Source organism: Xenopus tropicalis, chromosome 5 (genome assembly GCF_000004195.4).
Source record: "Xenopus tropicalis strain Nigerian chromosome 5, UCB_Xtro_10.0, whole genome shotgun sequence".
Taxonomy (NCBI): domain Eukaryota; kingdom Metazoa; phylum Chordata; class Amphibia; order Anura; family Pipidae; genus Xenopus; species Xenopus tropicalis.
This window is the reverse complement of record NC_030681.2, coordinates 148481181-148509140: the sequence shown is the minus strand read 5'-3', so window position 1 is coordinate 148509140 and position 27960 is coordinate 148481181. Positions and strand designations below refer to the sequence as shown.

General features: G+C 43.5%; 2 protein-coding genes across 5 annotated transcripts in view; both read left to right on the top strand.

The window, feature by feature from the left end:
• LOC100494435 (cytochrome P450 2K6) overlaps positions 1–27960 on the top strand; it is a 212256-nt gene that overhangs the window by 35410 nt on the left and 148886 nt on the right. The gene's annotated exons all lie outside the window — the stretch shown is intronic.
• On the top strand, positions 606–27960 carry cyp2f1 (cytochrome P450 family 2 subfamily F member 1). Of its 3 annotated transcripts, XM_012964046.3 has the most exons (10): positions 15837–15973; positions 18419–18611; positions 19414–19576; positions 21103–21252; positions 22667–22827; positions 24143–24319; positions 24462–24603; positions 25937–26121; positions 27244–27385; positions 27525–27951. In XM_012964046.3, the coding sequence occupies exons 2-10, from the start codon at positions 18441–18443 to the stop codon at positions 27701–27703; spliced, it is 1470 nt and encodes a 489-aa protein (XP_012819500.2). In that variant the 5' UTR covers positions 15837–15973; positions 18419–18440; the 3' UTR covers positions 27704–27951.

The following is a 27960-nucleotide window of genomic DNA, read 5'->3' as shown; positions in this document are numbered from 1 at the left end:
ATCAGGGCAGGGGGTGATAATCCAATAACAGACCGTGGGTCAGAAACCAGGGAATCAAAACCGGAGGAGAACAAGGGCAGGATATTTAGTAGTTGAGATGTTCCTGGGTATCTTAAGGAAGGCTTATGATCCAGCAGAGGTTTGGGAGGTCACATAGGCCCTGGCAGGCTACAACCAAAGTGCCTCTTGTGGCTCAACCGGGAGGAGCAGTGGCCAATAAGCTCCAGGTCCTTGGTTCTACACCAGGGTGTTCATGGCAGCCATGTAATTTGAGATATCATATGTATATGAGACATAAGAATATTTAGAAGACCCATTGCATACATATTGCCAAGGATGAGAGAGAGGAAGATACAGGTACTGCAGAACTGCTGTCTGAGAGTGACTGGCTACATAGCATCCCTCTGGATACAGACTGTAATAGCAGATAAAAGGCTATTTTAATAGACCTATGTTAATAGGCTGAAAGCCAAACATCATGCACCCATCTTACACATCACATTCTGAACAATATTTAGAGGCCAAAATTAATAAATGTTGCTATCAAATAGTAAATGTGCATAGATGACTTAACTGTTTATTTTTGTTGTATTTTCTAATTGCAGGTGTAACTAAAACCTAATTACCATGGATCCGGTCTCTGTACTTCTGTCTGTTGTTGTTTGTATTTTCCTATTTAAAGTCTTCTTTGGTGGGGAGAAAGAACCTCAGAACTTCCCTCCTGGGCCCAAACCATTACCCTTTATTGGGAATCTGCACATAATGAATATGAAGAAACCCTATCTAACATTTATGGAGGTAATGCAATAAATCATTATTATATTCTTGCCATTCACCATTATTTGAGACTCGCTTACCCCACAAGTCTCTCCCCATTTTGTTACACTTTCCTTTTCCCCATCTGCCTTTCTCTTACTGCCCCACATTTTTGTCTTATAAATAAGACAATTATCAATACTAATGAAGACTTCTCTTCACCTAACTATGTTCAGAGGGTACAACCAATCACTACAACTATCAGTCTGGGACTGAGTGAGTTAAATATTGTATGGTCAGAGAAACAGAAATCTTGTCTCAGGAACCCTTCCCTGTGTAGCCTACAGCTAGCACCCCAATAAGTTTGGCACAATACATTAGCTATATGTGGACCTAGGGGGCCCTTGGCATTTTGCTACAGAAGGCAGCAGACCAGATGATGCCCCACCCTATATTTAACTCTTCTGCACTTAGTCTATGGTAGAGGGGCCAGGACTGCTAGTGTAGAAAGTGCAAATTATGCCAAAAAGTGAATTTTGGATATATAAAATAAAAATGAGGGGCATCAAGGGGCACACAAGTGTGGCTTCTGAGCTTTTGCACTTGTACCAGTCGAATGTCTGCCATAGGAGAAACCCCCATTGTATCCCTGGCACTCCCCTGAATCCTGATTAACACACAAGCTAGGGGCATTCCAGGGGGCACACAGACCACTCATTCCCACCCCTTCTGTATGGAGTGTGGCCTGTGTTCCATTGTAGGAATTCTAGATAACAGTAATTCATTAATGCTTCCATTACAGCTGGCTAAGAAGTACGGCCCAGTATTCAGTGTTCAGCTCGGGACAAAAAAGACAGTTGTGCTTTGCGGCACTGACGCAGTGAAAGATGCACTTATCAACTATGCCGATGAGTTTTCGGGGAGGCCAAAAACACCACTTAGTGAACAAGCTTCTAAAGGAAACGGTAATTCTATTCAACGTGGATTTATAGTGGCAACTGCTCATTTGCAGAGGGGGGCAAGTTATAACAAAGGAATCCGACACAAATCTAGTGAAATTTTGGGTGTGAGTTAAGGCAGCAAATATTTAAAACAAATAAACAATAAATGAATAAGCTGAAGTCAAAATCCGGAAAATTCTAAAATGGGTACTGCACAAAATCAAACACATGTTTGGGCACAAGGTTGCACAGGTTCCGATGGGCAGTGGTCCTGGGTGGGCCATAGGGAAAAACGGCTTTTGTAACAAATAAAAACTTTTAGGTTTCCTTTGACTGCTCAGTCCCAGAGGCTCAGTCCTAAATAGGCACCTAAGGGAACAATGATGAAAAATGATGAAAATAATGAAAGTTTGTAATTTGGCAATTGCCTTTTTATCTTGATTAAAGGTGGTACAAACTCAAATAAACCCATTCAAGTTTTTTTCTTTCATATGAATATCGAGGGAAAAGGTAAAATTGCACTTTATTTCTCAATCTGAATCTCAAAAAATTACTAAATGAGCCTCCCAGTCCTGTATTCTCTGCCATTTGTGCAATGTGGGTATTGACGTTAGCCGCGGCAGTGTCTTTTTTTTGTTAGATGGATCTGGTTATAATCATGTATTTAGCTCAACGCATGGCATCTTCCATCTACTCAGGTATTATTTTTGCCAATGGTGAGAACTGGAAAGTGATGAGAAGATTCACTCTTTCTACACTGAGAGACTTTGGGATGGGAAAGAAAACTATAGAAGACAGAATCAGTGAAGAAAGTGACTGTTTAGTGGAAACGTTCAAGTCCCATAAAGGTAGGAGTGAGAGTATGTGTGTGTGTTGGGGTCATAAAATGGAAAATGGTGCATTAACAAATTTTACTTAGACATTTTTAAGGGTCCATGCACACTGCCTGACCCAAAGGTATAATAGTTGAGTAAGAGAAGCCATGGCAGAAATAGGCAGGCACAATTGGGAACAGGAGGAGCACATTAGTGTGGGATACCACAGTGAAGAGATACCCAACAATCAAGAGGTCACTCAGAGGCTTCTCGTAGCTAAGAATAAGGCTTATGGCACACGTGGTACATTCCAGAAGCAAAATCTTCAGCACAATTACTTAATTTCTTAGGGTGCATTCACTTCCTTGGCCACTTCCAAGCCAAAAAGCACCCAGCAATATCTTGTATATGGAAGAAGCACACCTATTTACCGACAAATGCCTTTAAACCATTTATTTCAGCAAAAATGCGGCACAATCTTTTGGGGAACACCTACTCTTCTCATAATGTGACATAATCATGTGTCCTTGCGCCTGAGCAAGGGGGTGTTCCCCAAAAGCTTGTGCAACGTTTCTGCTCAAATAAGGCATTTGCCGGTATATAGGTGTGCTTCTTCCATATACAGTACATGTGGCATATTGGTATTATACCTTTTTTCCAGCTTAGTAACCACTGATCCATACAGTGCAATATTGGGTCTATCTGCCATTCCCAAATCCCTTTAGCAACACCGATTTGGCATCTGGGCAGCTGTATGGATGTGTATGTGTGTGAGTTCAGGTTTGTACTTATCCACCTTCTTTCCTCTATACCCCAGGGAAGCCATTTGATAACACCTTGATACTGAATGCGGCTGTAGCCAACATCATTGTGCACATACTGCTCAACCACCGCTTTGACTATCAGGATCCAACATTTCTCAAACTTATAAAAAGCGTGAATGATAATGTCAGGAATGGTGCACGTCCTATCATCGTGGTAAGCAAATTATGGCCATTTTGTCTTCCTCCTACATTTTTTGTTAATCCTACCCACACTAGTATTAATTTAAAAAGTTACTTCACGTTATTGAAATCCTATTATATCATTTCAATCTCTATTACCCACATTGGCTTTTAGAAAAAAATTCTTTATTGTCGCACAGAACATAAGATTTCCTGCCTATTGTATGTACAGTGGCTTGCAAAAGTATTCAGCCCCCTTGAACTTTTCCACATTTTGTCACATTACAGCCACAAACATGAATCAATTTCATTGGAATTCCACGTGAAAGACCAATACAAAGTGGTGTACACGTGAGAAGTGGAACGAAAATCATACATGATTCCAAACATTTTTTTACAAATAAATACTGTAACTGCAAAGTGGGGTGTGCGTAATTATTCAGCCCCCTGAGTCAATACTTTGTAGAACCACCTTTTGCTGCAATTACAGCTGCCAGGCTTTAGGGTATGTCTCTACCAGCTTTGCCCATCTACAGACTGAAATCCTTGCCCATTCTTCTTTGCAAAACAGCTCCAGCTAGGTCAGATTAGAAGGACAGCGTTTGGGAACAGCAGTTTTCAGATCTTGCCACAGATTCTCGATTGGATTTAGATCTGGACTTTGACTGGGCCATTCTAACACATGGATATGTTTTGTTTTAAACCATTCCATTGTTGCCCTGGCTTTATGTTTAGGGTTGTTGTCCTGCTGGAAGGTGAACTTCCACCCCAGTCTCAAGTCTTTTGCAGACTCCAAGAGGTTTTCTTCCAAGATTGCCCTGTATTTGGCTCCATCCATCTTCCCATCAACTCTGACCAGCTTCCCTGTCCCTGCTGAAGAGAAGCACCCCCAGAGCATGATGCTGCCCCCCCATATGTGACAGTGGGGATGGTGTGTTCAGAGTGATGTGCAGTGTCAGTTTTCCGACACACGTAGCGTTTTGCATTTTGACCAAAAAGTTCCATTTTGGTCTTATCTGACCAGAGCACCTTCTTCCACATGTTTGCTGTGTCCCCCACATGGCTTGTGGCAAACTGCAAACGGAACTTCTTATGGTTTTCTGTTAACAATGGCTTTCTTCTTGCCACTCTTCCATAAAGGCCAACTTTGTGCAGTGCACGACTAATAGTTGTCCTATGGACAGATTCCCCCACCTGAGCTGTAGATCTCTGCAGCTCCCCCAGAGTCACCATGGGCCTCTTGGCTACATTTCTGATCAGCGCTCTCCTTGTTCGGCCTGTGAGTTTAGGGGGACGGCCTTGTCTTGGTAGGGTTACAGTTGTGCCATACTCCTTCCATTTCTGAATGATCGCTTGAACAGTGCTCCGTGGGAATCATGTATGATTTTCGTTCCACTTCTCACGTGTACACCACTTTGTATTGGTCTTTCACGTGGAATTCCAATAAAATTGATTCATGTTTGTGGCTGTAATGTGACAAAATGTGGAAAAGTTCAAGTGGGCCGAATACTTTTGCAATCCACTGTATATATCAAAGAGTGAATATACTGTTCTCTGCCATTTATCAGAGGGAGGCTCCCTATTTCTCTTTTCTTTTGTAAAGTCGTAAACTTATTTATACATATGGAATCCCTTTTTGGCTGTAAAACAGACAATGACCAGGTAGAACGGCTATAGAGCATGGGGTACACTTGACTCATATACACAGGAGGGCCTTCACTAGGTGGAAGGATCAAGGGGGAGGTATTGCAACTACAACTCACTTATGCTGTGTGCAATATATAATAAATGAAGGACGCCAGAAGGTTCTTGCAGCAAACTCAAACAGAACTGGTTGTATTGTCCAAGACAATTGATCCACAGGAATAAGCAAAAAATACTCAGAATCTAGATTGGAAGGTTCAATGCAGAGCACAATTGTAGAGAGTAGCTTAGGCAGTAGGGTTTCTACCTCTAGTGGTCCGGATCACATACAGTAGACGTGGTTTAAAGGAGAAGGAAAGGCTAAATCACTTGGGGGTGCCAAAATGTTAGGCACCCCCAAGTGACTTAGAGCGCCTACCTTGTACCCCGGGCTGGTGCCCCTGTACGGAGGGAACAGCACCAGCCCGGGGCACCTGTAGACACCGCTTCCTCCTTCCTTTGAGCGAAATCCGCCGGCCGGCGCATACGCAGTAGAGTGAAAAGCCGACTTTAATGTTTAAGTTCGGCTTTTCACTCTACTGCGCATGCGCGCGCAAGCGAGGAGGAAGGAGGAAGCGCCGGCAGCTACCCCGGGCTGGTGCTGTTCCCTCCGTACAGGGGCACCAGCCCGGGGTAAAAGGTAGGCGTTCTAAGTCACTTGGGGGTGCCTAACATTTTGGCACCCCCAAGTGACTTAGCCTTTCCTTCTCCTTTAAGGAGTAAGTACTAAGTCTAATACCCTTGTCATTACTGCGGTCCTTAAGGTAGGCAGGCAGCAGAGCCTGTAAAGGCGTTTGCTCCCTGCTATCTCTTCTGGTTGGAGCCAAGAAGCTGCTCTTGCTATCTTGCTAGCTAATTCTGATCTGACTTACTCACTAGAAAGTGCATATGTCTATCCTGCACTAGATAAACCTAATGCATGGAGTCCCTGCTCCCTGACCCTAGATATGATGGCTTTCTCTTGGGCCCAACACTTCAGGGCCATGTGGATCCCAGGCTTTCCGGAGCACACCCACACGGATCAACTGCTGAAGGCTTACCAGTCCTAATGCTGGTTGGCCTTATTTCACTAGGTCTTCCTTCTACCCAGGTTCTGTTCGGTGTCCTCTTTTCATAAAGGTGGAACAGAAAGCACAGATATCTTCCAAATGTACATTAAAGGGTTTATCTGACCCAAACATCTCAAGTGAGTCTTCTGCCAGGTCTTCTCTCTTTCTGTACCTTGGGGGAAAAACACTCATTCTGCAAGGCAGATTCCTCCCCCCATACTATGGGTAACTAACATTATGCATGTAATATTTACTTAAACATTTTTCTAACATATATCTGTTGTATTATTTCTTCAAGCTGTATAACGCATTTCCGTCAATTATTCGATGGATTCCCGGAACTCACAAAAGAATTTTCGCATCCTCCCAAAACTTTTTCAACTTTCTCAAAGAAATATTTATGAAACGCAAGGATCAACTAGATGTAAATGACCAGAGGGATCTCGTTGACGCGTTTCTTGTCAAGCAACAAGAGGTAACTGGCAAGCATTCCCTAACTGTTTTGTGCCCTGCTCATTTGCGGTGAAGACAATTAATTTAGCTCTGTAATTTCAGGAGAAGTCTTCTTCTACAAAGTTTTTCCATGATGAAAATTTGAAAGTCCTCATAGGCAATTTGTTTGGTGCTGGAATGGAGACGACCTCTACCACCCTTCGCTGGGGTATCCTGCTAATGATGAAATATCCAGAAATTCAAAGTAAGGGAAAACTATAGGGAAATTATGACATATTATTATAATTTACCCTGAGTATCATACATTTTTAAACCACTTACACATTGTCTGTTACACTGTGTTACAGTTTTATTCTTTGGTGGAGCATAATAGATTGAAAATCCTCCTAATCTCTCTTAAAATTCATTGAAATCATTACAAGTTGTATATGTTGACATTCTTATTGTTCACTCTTGGGCATGTAGTAATGTTCCTACCCTAACAGTCATTATTCTAATGCACTTCAGACCATTTCAAGTGTAGGCACCTCTCTGCAGTCAGACGTTTAGCTGGGCCTCCCCTTACCTGAATAGCCATAACATTAGCATATCTATATTCCTTATTTTAAATTATGTATATTTTACTACTTTAAACATTTTTAAAAAGTTCTGATGCCACTTTTAGTTTAATGGTAGTCCTCTGGTCGCAGATTGGGTTGAGGATAAGGCAGTTGTGGGTTGGGTCCAAGGGGGTAGAAATGCGGTCTGCGGGTCCAGGTCGGGTTTCAAAAGTTGGTTCTGGGCAGGAACCTATTGCTCATACCTAAAGCTGGAGCTTCCAGAGGCTCCCACTGACTTCAATGGGAACCATGCAGAAGAGCAGTTCTCTGTTTGCAGAAACAGAACTTTTAATTTAATGGTGGTCCTCTGGTTGCAGATTGGGTTGAGGATAAGGCAGTTGGGGGTTGGGTCCAAGCAGGTAGAAATGCAGGAGCTGGAGCTTCCAGAGGTTCCCACTGACTTCAACGAGAACCATGCAGAAGAGGAGTTGTGCTCACTTTTCCACCTGAAAACACTCCCAACCATACTGTCTTTTGAAGTCAATGGTATCTGCAGCTTCCAAAAGATGGGGGTTTAAATGGTAGAAGACTTTCTGTTGTAAAAAAAAAAAAACATTTTGATACCTCAACTCCAGTTTAGGCTAACTTCACGTTTATAAAATGATCCGGGGTGCTTGTTTGCTGATGTTTTAAAGGAGACATAAAGAGGCTCATTTATGACTAAAATGGAAGAAGAGTTAAATGAACTAAATGCCCAAATATGCTCCCTGTACTTGCATGGAGCACCAATGACCATGTCCACCACTAAGAAACCCTGGAAATATATCAACCTGGTAGTTCCAGGGTTTCTCTGGCAGGTTAGATCAACAGCCTTTATTAACTAGTGCCAAGCAAATCACATGGTAATGCTGTTTAAATGCCACATGAAGTGGCGCCATCCCCACTCTGTAAAGTTTAGCCACAGAGAGGCAAATAAACCTTCAGTCCAAATGTCAGCCGTTTTACTTCTCCACCCTATATGTTGCAAAATAGACATTTGCTCTCTAGTTGAGTGTTGAAATATAGATCTCCCTCATGGTCTTCAAGTTGAAGCTCCTGTGACCTTGTGGTGCAGTGCGTGGTGTCACTGAAGATGGGGAGAAGCCCCAGTCAGTCTCAAAAGAGGCTTGGGGGGGGGGCAGTTGCTAATGTCACAGTTGCGGCTTGCAACATTTTGTGAAGTCAATAGCAGGGGGCACTCTTCTATATGAATACCCCCCTGAATCCCTTCAAACTCTACTCCATCTCTGCGTTTATGTTTCCTCCAGAAAAAGTCCAAGATGAAATTGACAGAGTGATGGGATCAACGGAACCTCGGCCTGAACATCGGAAACAAATGCCCTATACTGATGCCGTTATTCATGAGATTCAGAGATTTGCCGACCTTGTGCCTAATGGTGTTCCCCATGCAACAACTACTGACGTCACATTCAGGGGCTATTTCATCCCAAAGGTATATTCTTTTTTTTTCCTTTTGAAAAAAGCACATTACACACCTCAAGTTTTGTTAGATGCACATAAAACACCCATTTTGTTTATCATACAGATCCTACACAGTGGGGCAGATTTACAGTAGGTATTAAACTGCAACAATGCATTTGTTCATGGCTGCCAATCAGACCTTTGGTTTTATTTTCTAACTTTCAGCAGTCTGATCTGTAACTGTATATAACCCACCTACTGGAATACAGAGGATTAAATAGATGTTTTTGGAAAATGTGAACACATTCTGTACTTAATGTTTCTTGATGGTACCAATATGGACACCTGATAAATAAAGCCAATTAGTAGAAGTCAGCATCATAACCATGGTAACCAACTTTTCTTTAGTTAGATCTCACCTCCATACATATACAGAAGACATTCAATCCTACGTATTTTTGCCACCGATTCTTTAGGAAATAAGCCTTTTTTTAATTTCTTGATGGTTTCCTATTTAGGGAACCCAAGTGTTTCCACTGCTGACTTCCGTTCTGCGAGATAAAGCCTATTTCAAAAAGCCAGATGAATTTTACCCGGAACATTTCCTTGACTCTGAAGGCAATTTTTTGAAAAACGAAGCATTTCTTCCCTTTTCAGCAGGTACTGTGAATCAATTTCCATAGATTTCTTAGTTTAAATATAATATTCTCAAAAGGCATCATTTTTATTGGAGTAAATATTGTATAAAATGAAGTAATAAAAGACCAGACTTTGTATAATAAAACGGAATGTGTTGGGGAGCAATGTGATGGAGAATAATGCAGATAGAAGGATAAAAATGCGTAGAACAGAATGGTCAGAATAGAATGGAGCTGAAAAGGAATGAAAGATTTGTGTGTCTGATACAATGGGGAGAATTTGTCCATTAGGTCCAAATGTGGGACAGAATGGTGAGCATATATATGATAGAATAATGTGGTCAAGAATTAAAAGAATCTGTGGGATAGCATTGTGAGGAGGATTCAAATGTATGTCGGGTAAAGACATTTTGGTTAAGTGTAGGGTAGAATAGTGAGAAAGAAGCATTAGGCTGTATGGGATAGAATGGTCACAATACCTGGAATAAGATACAGATAATGAGTCCACTAGAGCAGTGCTGTCCAACTTCTGTTGTACCGAGGGCCGGAATTTTTCCGACCTACGTGGTGGAGGGCCGATAATGGAAGCCAGTTTTGACCACTCCCCTTTTTGAAACCGCACCCACTTGAAACCACACCCATGTTATCACATGACCATACCCATATTAATGGTTGTAGTACAGCAAAAACCTGCCATACTCTGCCTGCCCTACCCTGCCTGTGTGTGCCATACTCTGCCTTTCCTACCCTGCCTGTGTGTGCCATACTCTGCCTTCCCTACCCTGCCTGTGTGTGCCATACTCTGCCTTCCCTACCCTGCCTGTGTGTGCCATACTCTGCCTTCCCTACCCTGCCTGTGTGCCATACTTTCACTGTGTGTGCCATTCTTGACTGGTTTGTGCCATACTTGGCCTGTGTGTGCCATACTCTGCCTTCCCTACCCTGCCTGCGTGTGCCATACTTTCATTGTGTTTGCCATTCTTGGCTGGTTTGTGCCATACTTGGCCTGTGTGTGCCATACTCTGCCTGTGTGTGCCATACTCTGCCTTCCCTACCCTGCCTGTGTGTGCCATACTCTGCTTGCCCTATGATGCCTGTGTGTGCCATACTCTGCCTGCCCTACCCTGCCTGTGTGTGCCATACTCTGCCTTCCCTACCCTGCCTGTGTGTGCCATACTCTGCTTGCCCTATGCTGCCTGTGTGTATGGCACACACAGGCAGCCTACAGTGACACAATGCTGGCACTGCTCCTACAGTCTGCACAATAACTATATATTAAAAAACTTTTTAATTAAAGTACCACCTCAGTATATGTTCTTTTTGTAGTGTGCAGGGATTATTTGTGGGTTTCTACTGCTCCTGAGGTGTGAACAGGGGAACAATGTGGGTGATTAGAGACTGAGCCTGAGGTGTGAACACTGCAGGGGGTGAACAATACAGAGATTAAAAGGTGTGAACAACACAGGGGATTACATATTTAAACAATACAGGGGGATTACAGCCTGAATCTGAGGTGAGAACCATGCAGGGGGGGCAGTTAATCACAGTACTGATACCATTTATAGCTTACACAAGAGTAAGCCATCAAAGCAGCCAGACAGGTGGGGGGCCACACAGAGGGCCGCCAGTTGGACAGCACTGCACTAGGGTAATGCAATAAAAAGTCAGAAGTTTGCCCACATGGGTCTAGCAAAATGAATCTGAAGTGGGATATAATCGGAACATATCCAAGGTCTGTGTCACCTCATAGTTCTTCCATACAAAGGTTAAGTTTATATTTAATCGTGCCTTACCACTGATAATATGGAAATGAAGAAATTTAGAAATATGGACTCACCAACTTTCCCTCTTAGGTAAAAGAATTTGTGCCGGAGAGACGTTGGCCAAGATGGAACTCTTCTTGTTCTTCACAAAGTTACTGCAGAACTTCACATTCCAACCCCCTCCTGGAGTTGAGGTCCAACTGACCCGGGGAGAAGCAATTACATCCATACCTTTAGACCATCAGATCTGTGCTTTGTCTCGCAGCTAGGCAGACGCTATATACAATAACAAGAAAATTAAGCTTTTAATTAAAAAAACTGTCATTAGAAGAAACAAAAACCCAATACCACTGAGTATTAGAGAGACAAATCCTTGATTTCCCTGTAATTTTAGCCATTATTTGTTAATGAGGTAACATTGTTTTTACTGCTGTACATATTTTTTTTTTCATATGTTTTATAATAGTATTTTTTAATGCTAAAATGTCATATATAATAAAATATAGTCCAAGGAAATCAATAAAAAGTTATTGGAACTCTGCTTCTGTACAATCACCAAATCCATAGACAGGACTGAAACATCAAGCTGGCCAACTACGTCTCGGTCTTCCCCAGTCTGGCTAGACCTACACTCACTCACCCCCAGTCTGGCCAGTCCTACTCTCATTCACCCCGGTCTGGCCTACACTCACTCACCCCGGGTCTGGCCAGTCCTACACTCACTCACCCCCAGTCTGGCCAGTCCTACACTCACTCACCCCAGTCTGGCCAGTCCTACACTCACTCACCCCCAGTCTGGCCTGTCCTACACTCACTCCCCCCCGGTCTGGCCAGTCCTACACATACTCACCCCCGGTCTGGCCTGTCCTACACATACTCACCCCCAGTCTGGCCTGTCCTACACTCACTCACCCCCGGTCTGGCCTGTCCTACACTAACTCACCCCCGCTCTGGCCAGTCCTACACTAACTCACCCCCGGTCTGGCCTGTCCTACACTCACTCACCCCCGGTCTGGCCAGTCCTACACTCACTCACCCCCAGTCTGGCCAGTCCTACACTCACTCACCCCCAGTCTGGCCTGTCCTACACATACTCACCCCCGGTCTGGCCTGTCCTACACTCACTCACCCCCGGTCTGGCCAGTCCTACACTCACTCACCCCCGGTCTGGCCAGTCCTACACTCACTCACCCCCAGTCTGGCCTGCCCTACACTCACTCACCCCCAGTCTGGCCTGCCCTACACTCACTCACCCCCGGTCTGGCCAGTCCTACATTCACTCACCCCCGGTCTGGCCTGTCCTACACTCACTCACCCCCGGTCTGGCCTGTCCTACACTCACTCACCCCCGGTCTGGCCAGTCCTACACTCACTCACCCCCGGTCTGGCCTGTCCTACACTCACTCACCCCCGGTCTGGCCAGTCCTACACTCACTCACCCTCGGTCTGGCCTGTCCTACACTCACTCACCCCCGGTCTGGCCAGTCCTACACTCACTCACCCCCGGTCTGGCCTGTCCTACACTCACTCACCCCCGGTCTGGCCAGTCCTACACTCACTCACCCCCGGTCTGGCCTGTCCTACACTCACTCACCCCCGGTCTGGCCTGTCCTACACTCACTCACCCCCGGTCTGGCCAGTCCTACACTCACTCACCCCCGGTCTGGCCTGTCCTACACTCACTCACCCCCGGTCTGGCCAGTCCTACACTCACTCACCCCCGGTCTGGCCTGTCCTACACTCACTCACCCCCGGTCTGGCCTGTCCTACACTCACTCACCCCCGGTCTGGCCAGTCCTACACTCACTCACCCCCGGTCTGGCCTGTCCTACACTCACTCACTCCCGGTCTGGCCTGTCCTACACTCACTCACCCCGGTCTGGCCTGTCCTACACTCACTCACCCCGGTCTGGCCTGTCCTACACTCACTCACCCCGGTCTGGCCTGTCCTACACTCACTCACCCCGGTCTGGCCTGTCCTACACTCACTCACCCCGGTCTGGCCTGTCCTACACTCACTCACCCCGGTCTGGCCAGTCCTACACTCACTCACCCCCGGTCTGGCCTGTCCTACACTCACTCACTCCCGGTCTGGCCTGTCCTACACTCACTCCCCCCGGTCTGGCCTGTCCTACACTCACTCACCCCCGGTTTGGCCAGTCCTACACTCACTCACCCCCGGTCTGGCCAGTCCTACACTCACTCACCCTCGGTCTGGCCAGTCCTACACTCACTCACCCCCGGTCTGGCCTGTCCTACACTCACTCACCCCCAGTCTGGCCAGTCCTACACTCACTCACCCTCGGTCTGGCCAGTCCTACACTCACTCACCCCCGGTCTGGCCTGTCCTACACTCACTCACTCCCGGTCTGGCCAGTCATACACTCACTCACCCCCGGTCTGGCCTGTCCTACACTCACTCACCCCCGGTCTGGCCTGTCCTACACTCACTCACCCCCGGTCTGGCCTGCCCTACACTCACTCACCCCCGGTCTGGCCTGTCCTACACTCACTCACCCCCGGTCTGGCCTGTCCTACACTCACTCACCCCCGGTCTGGCCTGTCCTACACTCACTCACCCCCGGTCTGGCCTGTCCTACACTCACTCACCCCCAGTCTGGCCTGTCCTACACTCACTCACCCCCGGTCTGGCCTGTCCTACACTCACTCACCCCCGGTCTGGCCTGAGTGAGTGAGTGTAGTACTGGCCAGACCGGGGGTGAGTGAGACACAGTTGGGCAGCTGGAATATATTGCAATATAAGGACAAACAATCCCTGTTTTGCTTAAAGGGGAGGGCATTGCTTGGCAGCTTAATGCACAGAATGGGTTAATGCCCTAAATATATTGATAATGGGGGAGTGCGGGGGGGCTCTTGTTTCTGTCTGTATGAATTTTGTGGCCTCATTGCACCCCCGCCTAATGGCTGCAAATGTAGTGGTTGAGCACAACTTTCCCCTTTTTTTGCTATAGTTTATACAGGAGCAGGGGCCGGCTCCATGTTGTAGCTCCCACCCTTCCCAGCTGCAGTCAGGTGATCCCAGTGGGCCAATAAAAGGGGGATATAGGGGTTTAACCTTAAAAGCAAGCAAGTTGCAGGTACAACCTAGTCCCTTTGTTAAATGTATAATGAAGCAGTAGAATTCTTAATGAATCTTATAACTCAGTGTAGAACTGGCCAGAAGGGATGACTTTGATGCAGTTGGGCAGCTTGAATATATTGCAATATATGGACAAATAATCCCTGTTTTGCTTAAAGGGGAGGGCATTTCTTAGTAGCTTAATGCACAGAATGGGTTAATGCCCTATATATATTGGTAATGGGGGAGTGCAGAGGGGCTCTTGTTGTCTATATGTATGTTGTGGTCACAGCCTCATTGCACCCCCGCCTAATGGTTTTTAAATGTAGTGGTTGAGCACAACTTTCCCTTTTTTGCTATGGTTTTCCAGATAAGGGATAATTCTGTAATTTGCATCTCCATTCTTTAAGGGGGTATTTACTAAAACTTGTTTTTATTCAAATTCTTATTTTTAAAAAAACACAAACTTATTTCCACGCATGGCAGTCATTTATCTCCTATAGGCTCCATTTTAGATTTTTTTTTTTATAGCCATTCCCTTTTCTCTGTAATAATAATAAAACAGTACCTGTACTTGATCCCAACTAAGATATAATTACCCCTTATTGGGGTCAGAACAGCCCTATTGGGTTTATTTAATAGTTAAATGATTCCTTTTTCTCTGTAATAATAAAACAGTACCTGTACTTGATCCCAACTAAGATATAATTACCCCTTATTGGGGGCAGAACAGCCCTATTGGCTTTATTTCAGGGTTAAATGATTCCCTTTTCTCTGTAATAATAAAACAGTACCTGTACTTGATCCCAACTAAGATATAATTACCCCTTATTGGGGGCAGAACAGCCCTATTGGGTTTATTTCATGGTTAAATGATTCCCTTTTCTCTGTAATAATAAAACAGTACCTGTACTTGATCCCAACTAAGATCTAATTACCCCTTATTGGGGGCAGAACAGCCCTATTGGGTTTATTTCATGGTTAAATGATTCCTTTTTCTCTGTAATAATAAAACAGTACCTGTACTTGATCCCAACTAAGATCTAATTACCCCTTATTGGGGGCAGAACAGCCCTATTGGGTTTATTTCATGGTTAAATGATTCCTTTTTCTCTGTAATAATAAAACAGTACCTGTACTTGATCCCAACTAAGATATAATTACCCCTTATTGGGGGCGGAACAGCCCTATTGGGTTTATTTAATGGTTAAATGATTCATTTTTCTATTTACTAATAAAACAGTACCATGTAATTGATGGTAACTGAGCTGCATGAATCCATATCAGCAGCAAAACAGCAGGGGGGGGGTAAGTACGGGCCCTGTAGCACCTTACGGCTGTGGGTGCTCTAAATAACCTGCAAGCTAGGGGGCATCCAAGGGGCCACCACCCAGACTGCAGGGAGATGATTGTCACTGGCAGGGGGTTATTTGTTCTCTAAACTTAGAAGAAAATATAAAAACTTAAAGAAATCAGATTGTATTAAAAAAAAAAAATGATTGCATAAATAGCAAATGTTGCTAAATGAACACACAGCTCAAACCTTCGTACCCAGGGGCCACAGGATCAGTTAATGTTCACTTGTTTGCATTTCAGTTACACCTCAGTATAATCAGATCAATGGAGTTTACAAGTAACCTGAGCTGCATTAGCATCCGTGAGTTCCAAGGTGGGCGGAGCATAACTAATATAAGTACCAATAGGAGAAGGCAGATCACTATATTTTTCCTGTAACACTTGGGGCAAACACCAACCCACAGAGCATTGTTATTGGGAAGCCAAGAGAGGAGCACTCGGCTCTCACACTCTCCGGCTGCATCTAAAGCTCACACATTGCGCTTCCCTTCTGCAGGTTTGTACTGATTTCTATTAGGTCAGACTGGGGCAATGGGGCACCAGGAAAAACTTGGTGGGCCCAGCAAACCCAAGCCCACTCCCCTGCCCGGGCCGCCACCTCCCCCTAGAACCCGCTCCCCTGCCTGGGATGCAACCTCTGGGGCCCTCCTCCCGACACCTGCTCTCATTCCACTCCGCACCCCTTTTACATTCATAAGTTTGTGGCTTTGAGCTTGCTCCCCTGCCCGAGCTGCCCCTCTATCCCTTGTGCCTACTCCCCTACCCGAGCTGCCCCCTCTCTCTCCGGAGCTTGCTCCCCTGCCCGAGCTGCCCCCTCTCTCCCCTGTGCCTACTCCCCTGCCCGAGCTGCCCCCTCTCTCCCCGGAGCTTGCTCCCCTGCCCGAGCTGCCCCCTCTCTCCCCTGTGCCTACTCCCCTGCCCCAGCTGCCCCCTGTCTCCTCTGAGCAACAAAAAAGCAATGGCACTCAGAGCTGCAAAATGGGACAAGCCCTTTAAAAATCTTTATTGCGGAGGTGCAACGTTTCGGGGCAAAATAACCTTGATATATGCTTGATAAAGGGGTTGCACCTAAAGTGCCATTGCTTTTTTGTTTCTACTGGATTTTGGGAGGGTGCCGATCCCTCCAAGCAGTGTGCACCGAGCGCTAATTTTGTTTGGAGAGCTAAGGGTGTGCAAGCAGGATCTCCTGTTCTTCCCTGTCTCCTCTGATCCTGCTCCCCTGCCCCAGCTGCCCCCTGTCTCCTCTGATCCTGCTCCCCTGCCCCAGCTGCCCCCTGTCTCCTCTGATCCTGCTCCCCTGCCCCAGCTGCCCCCTGTCTCCTCTGATCCTGCTCCCCTGCCCCAGCTGCCCCCTGTCTCCTCTGATCCTGCTCCCCTGCCCCAGCTGCCCCCTGTCTCCTCTGATCCTGCTCCCCTGCCCCAGCTGCCCCCTGTCTCCTCTGATCCTGCTCCCCTGCCCAAGCTGCCCCCTGTCTCCTCTGATCCTGCTCCCCTGCCCAAGCTGCCCCCTGTCTCCTCTGATCCTGCTCCCCTGCCCGAGCTGCCCCCTGTCTCCTCTGAGCCTGCTCCCCTGCCCGAGCTGCCCCCTGTCTCCTCTGAGCCTGTTCCCCTGCCCGAGCTGCCCCCTGTCTCCTCTGAGCCTGTTCCCCTGCCCGAGCTGCCCCCTGTCTCCTCTGAGCCTGCTCCCCTGCCCGAGCTGCCCCCTGTCTCCTCTGAGCCTGTTCCCCTGCCCCCTGTCTCCTCTGAGCCTGTTCCCCTGCCCGAGCTGCCCCCTCTCTCCTCTGCTCCAAGCTTTCATCATACTTTTGCCCCATCACCGTTTGTGCTCATTTATTAAAGCAGAAGGAAAAAGCAAAGCCTTTGCATGGTTCCCTATATGTTAATTCTTTCTTGTGAAGTTAATAAAAACCCTATATAGATTTGTAAGGCAGTTGCAGAAAGCTACACCCAAAGCTACACCCAGTCTGACACTGGTTGGTAATTTGCCTGCAGATACTAATCTTGTAATGACTTGCTTCTATGTGTTGACAGTCCCAGGGTAACCATTCCAGTATAGTGACCCAGTGCAACCAGTCAGCAGGGAGCAGTTACTGGGCTGCAAACATTGCTATGAGTTACGTAGGGGGGATTTATTAACATTCTTAATTTTGGAATTTAATCTTTTTTAAAAACCAACACTAAACTTTCCACGAATGGTAGTAATTTACTAAAAAATCGAATTGAAACTCAAACAAAAACCAAAAAAGCAAAAACTGTCACTTTTTCATCTTGTTGCACGAAAACCACAACTTTTTCGTATTGACACCCAAAGTCCAGGGTAAAAAAAAACCCTGAAAACCTCTAAAACCACGAAGCAAAAAAAAGATCTTCCAGTTGCAAAAGGGACATCTGCCATTGGCTTCTACGTGATCTCGACAAGTTTTATCTGGCGTATATTTGCATCCAGAATTGTTGCTGTTTTGTTTCATAATAAATTACGGCAAATGCGCACAGTTTGATCGACGACAAAATCGAGTTTTTGGTAAAAGAAAACCAGAACTGAAAAAGTCGAACAATAGTAAATGTCCCCCTGTAAAGTGGAGCACCATTCAAACCCTACCCTCCGCTTTTAACCCATGCCATTTATTTATATGCCATAGATTGTAGAACACACAGTATGTTTCCAAAGAGTGCCACAGAGTGTAGATTCCCTGACTGGCAGCATTTCTGGGTTCAGAATCACTTTACCAACTATTAAAGTTCTTCTGCTGCCCCTAAACAATGTGCCCAGGCTCCTGTAACATGATCCTCCCAAGAACTACATCCTCCCCTATGCAACTTGATGGTCTGTTCTCAACCCTATGTAAATGCCTTCCTTGCTTTGCCATGGGAGCCCTCCAGTTGCCCTGTATCAAATAGTAGACGTGGATAGATGACTTAAATATATATTTTCTAATTGCAGGTATAACTAAAACCTAATTGCCATGGATCCGGTCTCTGTACTTCTGTCTGTTGTTGTTTGTATTTTCCTATTTAAATTCTTCTATGGTGGGGAGAAAGAATCTCAGAACTTCCCTCCTGGGCCCAAACCATTACCCCTCATTGGGAATCTGCACATGATAAATATGAAGAAACCCCATCTAACATTTATGGAGGTAACACAATAAATTGTTATTACATTGCTGCCATTTACAGTTATTGATGAAGCTCACTTACCCCACATCTTTCCCAATATTGCCTAAACCCTTTTTTTTTATTTCTTGGCCTTTCTCTTAGTGCCCCCCATTTATGTCTTTATAAATGCACATCTAACTAAGACAATCATCAATAATAATGAAGGGCTCCCTCCACCTACCAATGTTCAGCTGGTACAGCCAATCACTCCAACTATCATTTAGTTAAATATAAGTTGTGTGGTCATGCCCAAGGAACCCTTCCCTGTGTAGCCTACAGCTAGCACCCCAATTAGTTTGGTATAAAACATTAGCTGTAAGTGGACCAAGGGGGTCCTTGGCATTTAACCACAGAAGACAGCAGACCTGATGTTGCCCCCTTCTTTTAGATAATTCTTCAAGTCTTTGGCAGAGGTGTCAGGACTAGTAGTGTTGAAAAAATTTGTAAATTAAAACCAAAAGAGTGAATTTTGGATATATAACATTAAAGTTTGGTTCCTAAAGTCTTCATTTTCTCACCAGTTGTAAAGACAAGGTTTTCACAAAGTGCTGGAGCACTAAGGGGCAAAAGTGTGGCTTCTGAGCTTTTGCACTTGTGCCAGTTTAACATCTGCCATAGAAGAAACCCCATTGTATCCCTGGCACTCCCCTGATTAACACACAAGCTAGGGGCATTCCAGGGGGCACAAAGGCCACTCATTCCCACCCCTTCTGTATGGAGTGCGGCATTTGTTCCATTGTAGGAATTCTAGATAACAGTAATTCATTAATGCTTCCATTACAGCTGGCTGAGAAGTACGGCCCAGTATTCAGCGTTCACCTTGGGGCAAATAAGGCAGTTGTGCTTTGCGGCACTGACGCAGTGAAAGATGCACTTATCAACTATGCCGATGAGTTTTCGGGGAGGCCCAAAACACCACTTTTTGAGCAAACTTTTAAAGGAAATGGTAATTTTTTCAATATGAATATATAACAAACAGCTGTTTTGCAGAGGAATTGGACTTAAATGTAGTGACATTTCAGGTAGGGGTTAAGACAGGCAGCAAATATTGAAAACAAATAAACAATAAATTAATAAGCTGAAGTCAAAATCCAGAAAATTCTAAAAAGGGCTTAAATGGGTACTGCATAAAATCAAATACATGCTTGGGCAATGACATGAACATGCACAAGGTTGCATAGGTGCCAATGGGCAGTGGTGCTGGGTTGACCATAGGGAAATATCACATCTCCTGGAGGGTTCGGTCACCTTGGGTTTTTGTGAGGTGCTTAACTGCTTAGCAGGTAGCCAGTGTCTCCTTATATCATGGCAGATGGAAAAGCCATCAAAGTTACGGTAAGAAAGTCCAAAATGAAATGAAGAAAAGCAGCGAAAGCCTTCCAAAAAACAGGAGCAATTTAAATGCCAATGCTACCCACATAGCACCGCCTTAAATGCTTAAACTATTAAAAGGTGACTTGACTATCCTGATTTGGAGCTACGTTGTTCTCTACAATAGGGTTCCCCAATCTTTTTTTTTAACTGAGCCACAGTCAAATGTAAAAAGAGTTGGGGAGCAACACAAGCATAAAAAAAGTTCCCGGGGGGGCTAAATAAGGGTTGTTATTGGCTATTTGGTAGTTCCATTGTGGACTGGCAGTCTACATGAGGTTCTGTTTGTCAGTATACATGGCCTTTATGCCTCCAAAACTTGCCTCTAAGTCAAAAATTTAACAATGGCCCCTACTTTGAGGCCACTGGCAGCAACAACAAAGCGGTTGCTAAGCAACCTGTTGCTCCCGAGCCACTGGTTGGGGATCACTGGTCTACAAAATGATTGTTTATAGGCCAATATTTTATTTACCAACCAAGCTGGGCAAGTTGGTCCCTCTTGAGATTCTATAGAAGTCAATGTGGGGTGTATATAAAGCAATCAAGCAACTTCATTTTGTAGGGGTATTTGTTTGTTTTTAGATAATTGAGATGTAACAGCCTCACTGAAATAAAAGGGCTGTTATTATTTATTTTTTCAATGGGCTTTTGTAACAAATAAAAACTTAGATGCTGATGTTTTTATTCGTTACAAAAGCCCATTTAGGGAAAATAATAAAAGTTGATGAGGTTTTCTGGGCCAAAACCCTGAGTTGGAAGCCCAAAGACTCAAGCAGTCATTAATAGGTCTCTAAGGGAAGAATGATGAAAACAATGAAGGATTTTATGACATTTTTTGCCAATTGCTTTTTTTAAACCTTGACTATATGTGGTACAAACCCAGAAAACTCATCCAAGTTTTTTTTCTTTAAAATGCTACCAATCAAGAACCTCAAAAAATTAATAAATAAGCCTCCCACGCTTGTATTTCTTGCCATTTGTGTTATACATACATTGACGTTAGCCGCAGCAGTGTCTTCATGTAGTCAGAGTCTTCATGGAATCAGATGGACCCGACAATTGTGTATTTAGCTCAATGCATGACATGTTCCATCTACTCAGGTATTGTTTTTGCTGATGGTGAGAACTGGAAAGTGATGAGAAGATTCACTATTTCTACACTAAGAGACTTTGGGATGGGAAAGAAAACTATAGAAGACAGAATCATTGAAGAAAGTTGCTGTTTGGTGGAAACATTCAAGTCCCATAAAGGTAAGAGTGAGAATATGTGTGTATTGGGGTCATTGACCGGAAAACTGTGCGTTCACAAATTATACCTAGACATTTTTGAGGATCCAGGCACACTGCCTAACCCAAAGGAATAATAGTTGATTAAGAGAAGCCATGGCAGAAACAGGCAGGCAAAATTAGGAAGAGGAGGAGCACATTAGTGTGGGATACCACGGTGAAGAGATACCCAACAATCAACAGGTCAATCAGAGGTGTCTCATGGCTGATAGTGAGGATAAGGTTAATTGCACATGTGGCATATTCCAGAAGCAAAATCTTCAGCACAACTAATACTTTATTTCTTAGGGTGCCTTCACTTCCTTGGCTGCTTCCGCACCACATGGCATCAAGCAATATCTTGTATATGGAAGAAGCACACCTAAAAACCGGCAATGCCTTTAAGAGACAAACAGAAACATTTATCATAATTAACAGTAGCAAACCATTTCTATCATAACACATACAGTGGCCTAAGTTAGATGGACTATATTAGAACAGGTGAATTTGCCTAAAGAAGGTAACATTCAGAAACAATTGCTAAGGAGAGAAGCTGCATAGATAGAAGAGTAGATTCTCGTTCTCCTATAGGACTAAACGAGAGTTTTACTTTATAGAGCTTTTTATAAGTGTGTATTTAAAAATGTGTATATTGTATGTGGTTTGGACAGTTTTTAAGCTAGTTTTATTGTTGCAGGTAATGGACTATAAGCATTTGTAGGATCCTAAGCATTTAGGATACATTTGATATGGATTGGACATTATGGACTATGGGTTGAAGCGTCAAGGGGTTAAGTATAGCACATGATTGTGTCACATGATGAGAAGAGTATTTAACGCTGTTTGTGTCACTATGTGTGTATTGCACCCGAGCAAGGGGTTGTTCCCCAAAAGGTTTCGGCTGAAATTAATGGCATTTGCCAGCATAAAGGTGTGCGTCTTCCATATAAACCATGACATACTGGCAATACACCTTTTTTCAAGAAAGGCTTTGTAACAACTGATAAATGAAGACAAGAGCAAGTCTATCTACAATTCCTGTTATGATCCCCATTATAAGATTGGCATACAATCCTTAAAGATTCCTGGAGCTGCTCCTAATCCTTTTAGCAACACCAGTTTGGCAACTGGGCAGCTGTATGTATGTGTGTGAGTGTTATTGTGTTATCTATGTATGTATGTATAACTTTATTTATAAAGCGCCACAAGGGTACGCAGCACTGTACAGTCTTACAATATACAGAATTACACACAGGGAGGACAAGTGTTATAATAAATACAGTAAATATATATAAATACACAGGGAACAAGTGCCATGTGGTATGAGACACAGTAGGAAGGAGGTCCCTGCCCCGTAGAGCGTACAGTCTAAGTATTTCCCTTCTTTCCTCTCCCCCAGGGAAGCCATTTGATAACACCATGATATTGAACGCCGCTGTAGCCAACATCATTGTGCACATACTGCTCAAACACCGCTTTGAGTATCAGGATCCAACGCTGCTCAAGCTTATAAAAGGCGTGAATGAAAATGTCAGGAACGGTGCACGTCCTATCGTCATGGTAATGGCCGTTCCTTCTTATTCCTCCTATAGAAAGATTTCTTTTGTTAATCCTACCCACACTGGTATTAAAGAAATGTTACTTCAAATAGTAGAATGTTATTGAAATCCCATTATAATGACGTCATCTCAACAACTACAAAAATAATTTAGACATAAAATCGATTTTAGGAAGAAATTCTTTATTGTCCCAAATAATATAATAAGATTTCCTGCCTATGTATATATATCAGAGGGAATATATATATATATATATATACAGAAACAGAAAGGAGCACACCCATCAGGCAAACGAATGCCCTTGGTGCTGGTCAAAAAAATTTAATAAGCAAACAGAGTACCGCACACATAGGGACTTTGTGAAAAACAAAAAAGGTTTATTGAAAGAGATCCGACGTTTCGAGCACCAAACTGTGCTCTTCCTCAGGGACAAACCTGAGGAAGAGCACAGTTTGGTGCTCGAAACGTCGGATCTCTTTCAATAAACCTTTTTTGTTTTTCACAAAGTCCCTATGTGTGCGGTACTCTGTTTGCTTATATATATATATATATATATATATAATACGAATATATATAATATATATATATATATATAGGGGCTGATTTACTAATCCACGAATCCGAAATTCGGATTGGAAAACTAACATTTTGCAACTTTTTCATATTTTCTGCAACTTTTTCGTATTTTCTGCAACTTTTTCGTAGCTCTTACGACTTGCGCGAATTGTCGCAACTTTTTCATAGCCATTATGACTTTCGTGAATTGTCGCGACTTTTTCATAGCCATTATGACTTTCGTGAATTGTCGCAACTTTTTCATAGCCATTATGACTTTCGCGAATTGTCGCGACTTTTTCGTATTGGGCGCTCGAAAAAGTCGCAAAATACCGATCATTACGAAAAAAACGCATTTGGACGCTTTTCGGGCGTTCGCGGATTAGTAAATGTCCCCCATAATATGTACTGTGTATATGTACTGTGTATATAAAAGGGAAGCTTACTTATGTATACTTATTGAATATTTTGGAATTTAGGAACACTTGTCCTAAAGCTGGTTGGCCCTAATTCACTGGGTCTCCTTCCCATGCTTGGGATTTCTGCCCATGTTCTAGTTCTATGTCCTCTTCTCATAAATTCTTAGAAAAATGTTTAAAATGTACATTAAAGGGTTTATCTGACACCTCGGGGGAAAAACACAAGGCAGATTCCTCCTCCCATACTATGGGTAACATTAACATTAACGTCGGGAGTATTATGCATGTAATATTTAACTGAACATTTTTCGAACATATATCTGTTTGTACTATTTCTTCAAGCTGTATAACGCATTTCCATCAATTATTCAATGGATTCCCGGAACTCACAAAAGAATTTTAGCAAACACCCAAAATTTTTTCAACATTCTCAAAGAAATATTTATCGAACACAGGGATCAACTGGATGTAAATGACCAGAGGGATCTCATCGACACGTTCCTTGTCAAGCAACAAGAGGTAAGGCTAAATTCACTGCTTAATAGGAATTGGCCAAGTTTATTTTAAAGTCTGAACTTGTGAACTGGCAAGCATTCCCTCAATGTTTTGTGCCTTGTTCATCTGTGATGAAGACAATATTAATTTAGCTCTGCAATTTCAGGAGAAGTCATCTTCTACAAAGTTTTTCCATGATGAAAATCTGAAAGTCCTCATAGGCAATTTATTTGCCGCTGGAATGGAGACGACCTCTACCACTCTTCGCTGGGGTATCCTGCTAATGATGAAATATCCAGAAATTCAAAGTAAGGGAAATTTCTTCCTTATGTTGAATCAATACTGCACATATGTACTACACTTTCACTGTATATTATTTGGTAATTGATTCAAATAGCTACCTTTTTATATGAGTGCAAAACTCATTGAAATCATTGTATAGGGTTACATTTTACTTCTCCACCCTACAATCATTTCATGAATGTAGACATTTGCTCTCTTCTGTCTCTCCCTAATACATATCAGTTTTATTCCCATTATAACACAGTGCTGCTGTAGTTGTTTGTTGAAAATTAGACCTCCCTCTCGTTCTTCACAGGAGGCGTGGTGCAATGAATAATGTCACCAAAGATGGGAAGGGCTCATTCATAGTCAGTGTCAAAAGTGGTTTGGAGGAGGCAATGCTAATGTCAGTCGGGGCTTGCATTCCTCTTTATTACCCCCGGGTGGTGGCTGACTGATGGTGGAATGTACCGTATTTTTCGCCGTATAAGATGCACTTTTTCTTCCCCAAAACTGGGGGGGGAAAGTTGGTGCGTCTTATATGACGAACTGCGTCTTCCTCTATGTGCCGCGACTCTCTGCTACATCCTCGCTTTTATAAGGTTGCGCCCGTGCGTACTGATGTCACACGCACAGGGCGCAACCTTATAAAAGCACAGAAGTAGCTGGGAGCCGCGGCACAGAGAGGAAGACATCACGGGAGCCGGAGGCCACTGGGGGGAGGTTAGGGGGGAAATGGAAGGTGCTTGGGGGCGCTGGGGGAAGCTGAAGAATGTTGGGGGTGCCGTGGGGGAGCTGGAGGATGCTTGGAGGCCCTGGGGGATGCTGAAGGATACTTGGGGGGGGCCCTGGGGGAAGCTGAAGGATACTTGGAGGGGCCCTGGGGGAAGCTGAAGGATACTTGGGGGGGCCTGGGGGAAGCTGAAGGATACTTGGGGGGGCCCAGGGGGAAGCTGAAGGATGCTTGGGGGGGCCCTGGGGGAAGCCTCATTATGTGTGAGCCCAGAGACAATTAACTTTATACAGTTGATATAAAATATTTTACTACAGTATTTGGTTCAGAATCTTTTTTTTCGAGACTTTCCTCCTTTAAAATTGGGTGTGTCTTATATTCCGGAGCGTCTTATAGGGCGAAAAATACGATAAATGATTGGGGTGCCCCTACTGTGCCTATTATTATCTGCCACTGGCAATTGTTTATACTTGTTTTCTGAATCCCTTCAAACTCTACTTCATCTCTGCTTTTATGTTTCCTCCAGTGTGGGAAATACTTTTTTAAATCAAAAATTAATCTTAATGATGGTTAATGAATCAGACTCTTCAAAGCCTCCTCTATCTCTCCTTTTATGTTTCCTTCAGAAAAAGTCCAAGATGAAATTGACAGAGTGATGGGATCAGCAGAACCTCGGCTTGAACATCGGAAACAAATGCCCTATACTGATGCTGTTGTTCATGAAATTCAAAGATTTGCCAACCTTGTGCCTAACGGCCTTCCCCATGCAACAACTACGGACGTCACATTCAGGGGATACTTCATCCCAAAGGTATTTTCTTTCTTTTTTTTTTCCTTTTAAGGAGAGTACTATACACACCTTTGAAGTTTGTTAGATGCACATAAAACACCCATTTTTATCATGCAACAATGTTGACGGATTGATTGAATTTTGATGAATTCTTAGTGTAAATGGCAGGCAGATCTCATTCATTCCTGTCCTTCATACACAGAAAGATATAGGTGCAATATATGATGTTCTCCTTTTTCTTACACAAATATTTTGTAACTATATAACCCCCCCTACTAAAGGGAGGATTAAATATTTTTGGAAAATGTTCTTTGGTACAGGTATGGGATCTCCCATAGACTCCATTTTAATAAAATAATTCAGAATTTTAAAACTGATTTCCTTTTTCTCTGTAGTAATAAAACAGTACCAGTACTTTATCCCAACTAAGATATAATTACCCCTTATTGGGGGCAGAACAGCCCTATTGGGTTTATTTAATGGTTAAATGATTCCCTTTTCTCTGGAATAATAAAACAATACCTGTACTTGATCCCAACTAAGATATAATTACCCCTTATTGGGGCAGAACAGCCTTATTGGGTTTATTTAATGGTTAAATGATTCCCTTTTCTCTGTAATAATAAAACAGTACCTGTACTTGATCCCAACTAAGATATAATTACCCCTTATTGGGGGCAGAACAGCCCTATTGGGTTTATTTAATGGTTAAATGATTCCCTTTTCTCTGTAATAATAAAACAGTACCTGTACTTGATCCCAACTAAGATATAATTAGTCCTTACTGGATGTAAAACAATCCTATTGGGTTTAATTAATGTTTTATTGATTTAGTAGACTTATGGAGGTATGGAGATCCAAACTACGGAAAGACCCCTTATCCGGAATACCCTTGGTCTCGAGCATTCTGGAGAACAGGTCCTATACCTGTACTTAATATTTGTTGATGGTACCAATACCTTATAAATAAACTTAAACATTCAGTAATAGCCAGCATTATAACCAGGGTACCCAACTTTTCCATTATTTAGATCCCAATTCCATCCATATACAGAAGACATTCGATCCTACATTTGTTTGCTGCCAATTCGTTTGGAAATATATCAGTCTCCTTATTTTTCTTTCTGATGGTTTTCTATTTAGGGAACCCAAGTGATCCCACTGCTGACTTCTGTTCTGCGAGATAAAGCCTATTTCAAAAAGCCAGAGGAATTTTACCCGGAACATTTCCTCGACTCTAAAGGAAACTTTTTGAAAAACGAAGCATTTCTTCCCTTTTCGGCAGGTACTGGAAATCAGTTTCCTAGAATTGATTTCTGTGGGATGTGATTATAATGTATCCAAGCTCCGTGTCTATTGTCCCCTTGTAGCTCTTTCATACAAACACTGAATTTTAATATTGATTTACCAATTTTTCTTCCTAGGTAAAAGAACTTGTGCCGGAGAGACGTTGGCCAAGATGGAACTCTTCTTGTTCTTCACAAAGTTACTGCAGAACTTCACATTCCAACCCCCTCCTGGAGTTGAGGTCCAACTGACCCGTGGAGTTTCACTTACCTCCATACCTTTAGACCACAAGATCTGTGCATTGTCTCGCAGCTAGACAAACTCTACACACAATAACAAGAAAATTAATCTTTTAATCGAAAAACTGTCATTTTAAGAAACAACAAACTGATACCACTAAGCATTAGAGAGAGAAGATTTCCTTGTGATTTTAGCCATTATTTGGCAAATTATGTAACATTGTTGTTTTTACTGCTGTACATATATTTTTTCATATGTTTTATAATAGTTCTCAATGTTATATATAATAAAATGTAGCCCAAACAAATCATTAAAAAAAGTTATTGGAACTTT

What these genes read in the sequence shown, in the direction of transcription:
- cyp2f1 (XM_031901747.1), top strand. Translation starts at nt 628, where the DNA reads ATGGATCCGGTCTCTGTACTTCTGTCTGTTGTTGTTTGTATTTTCCTA. An exon ending in AACATTCAAGTCCCATAAAG is followed by an intron (nt 21,253 to 22,666) that starts GTAAGAGTGAGA and finishes CCTCTCCCCCAG; the next exon opens with GGAAGCCATTTGATAACACC. An exon ending in GTGCACGTCCTATCGTCATG is followed by an intron (nt 22,828 to 24,142) that starts GTAATGGCCGTT and finishes TATTTCTTCAAG; the next exon opens with CTGTATAACGCATTTCCATC.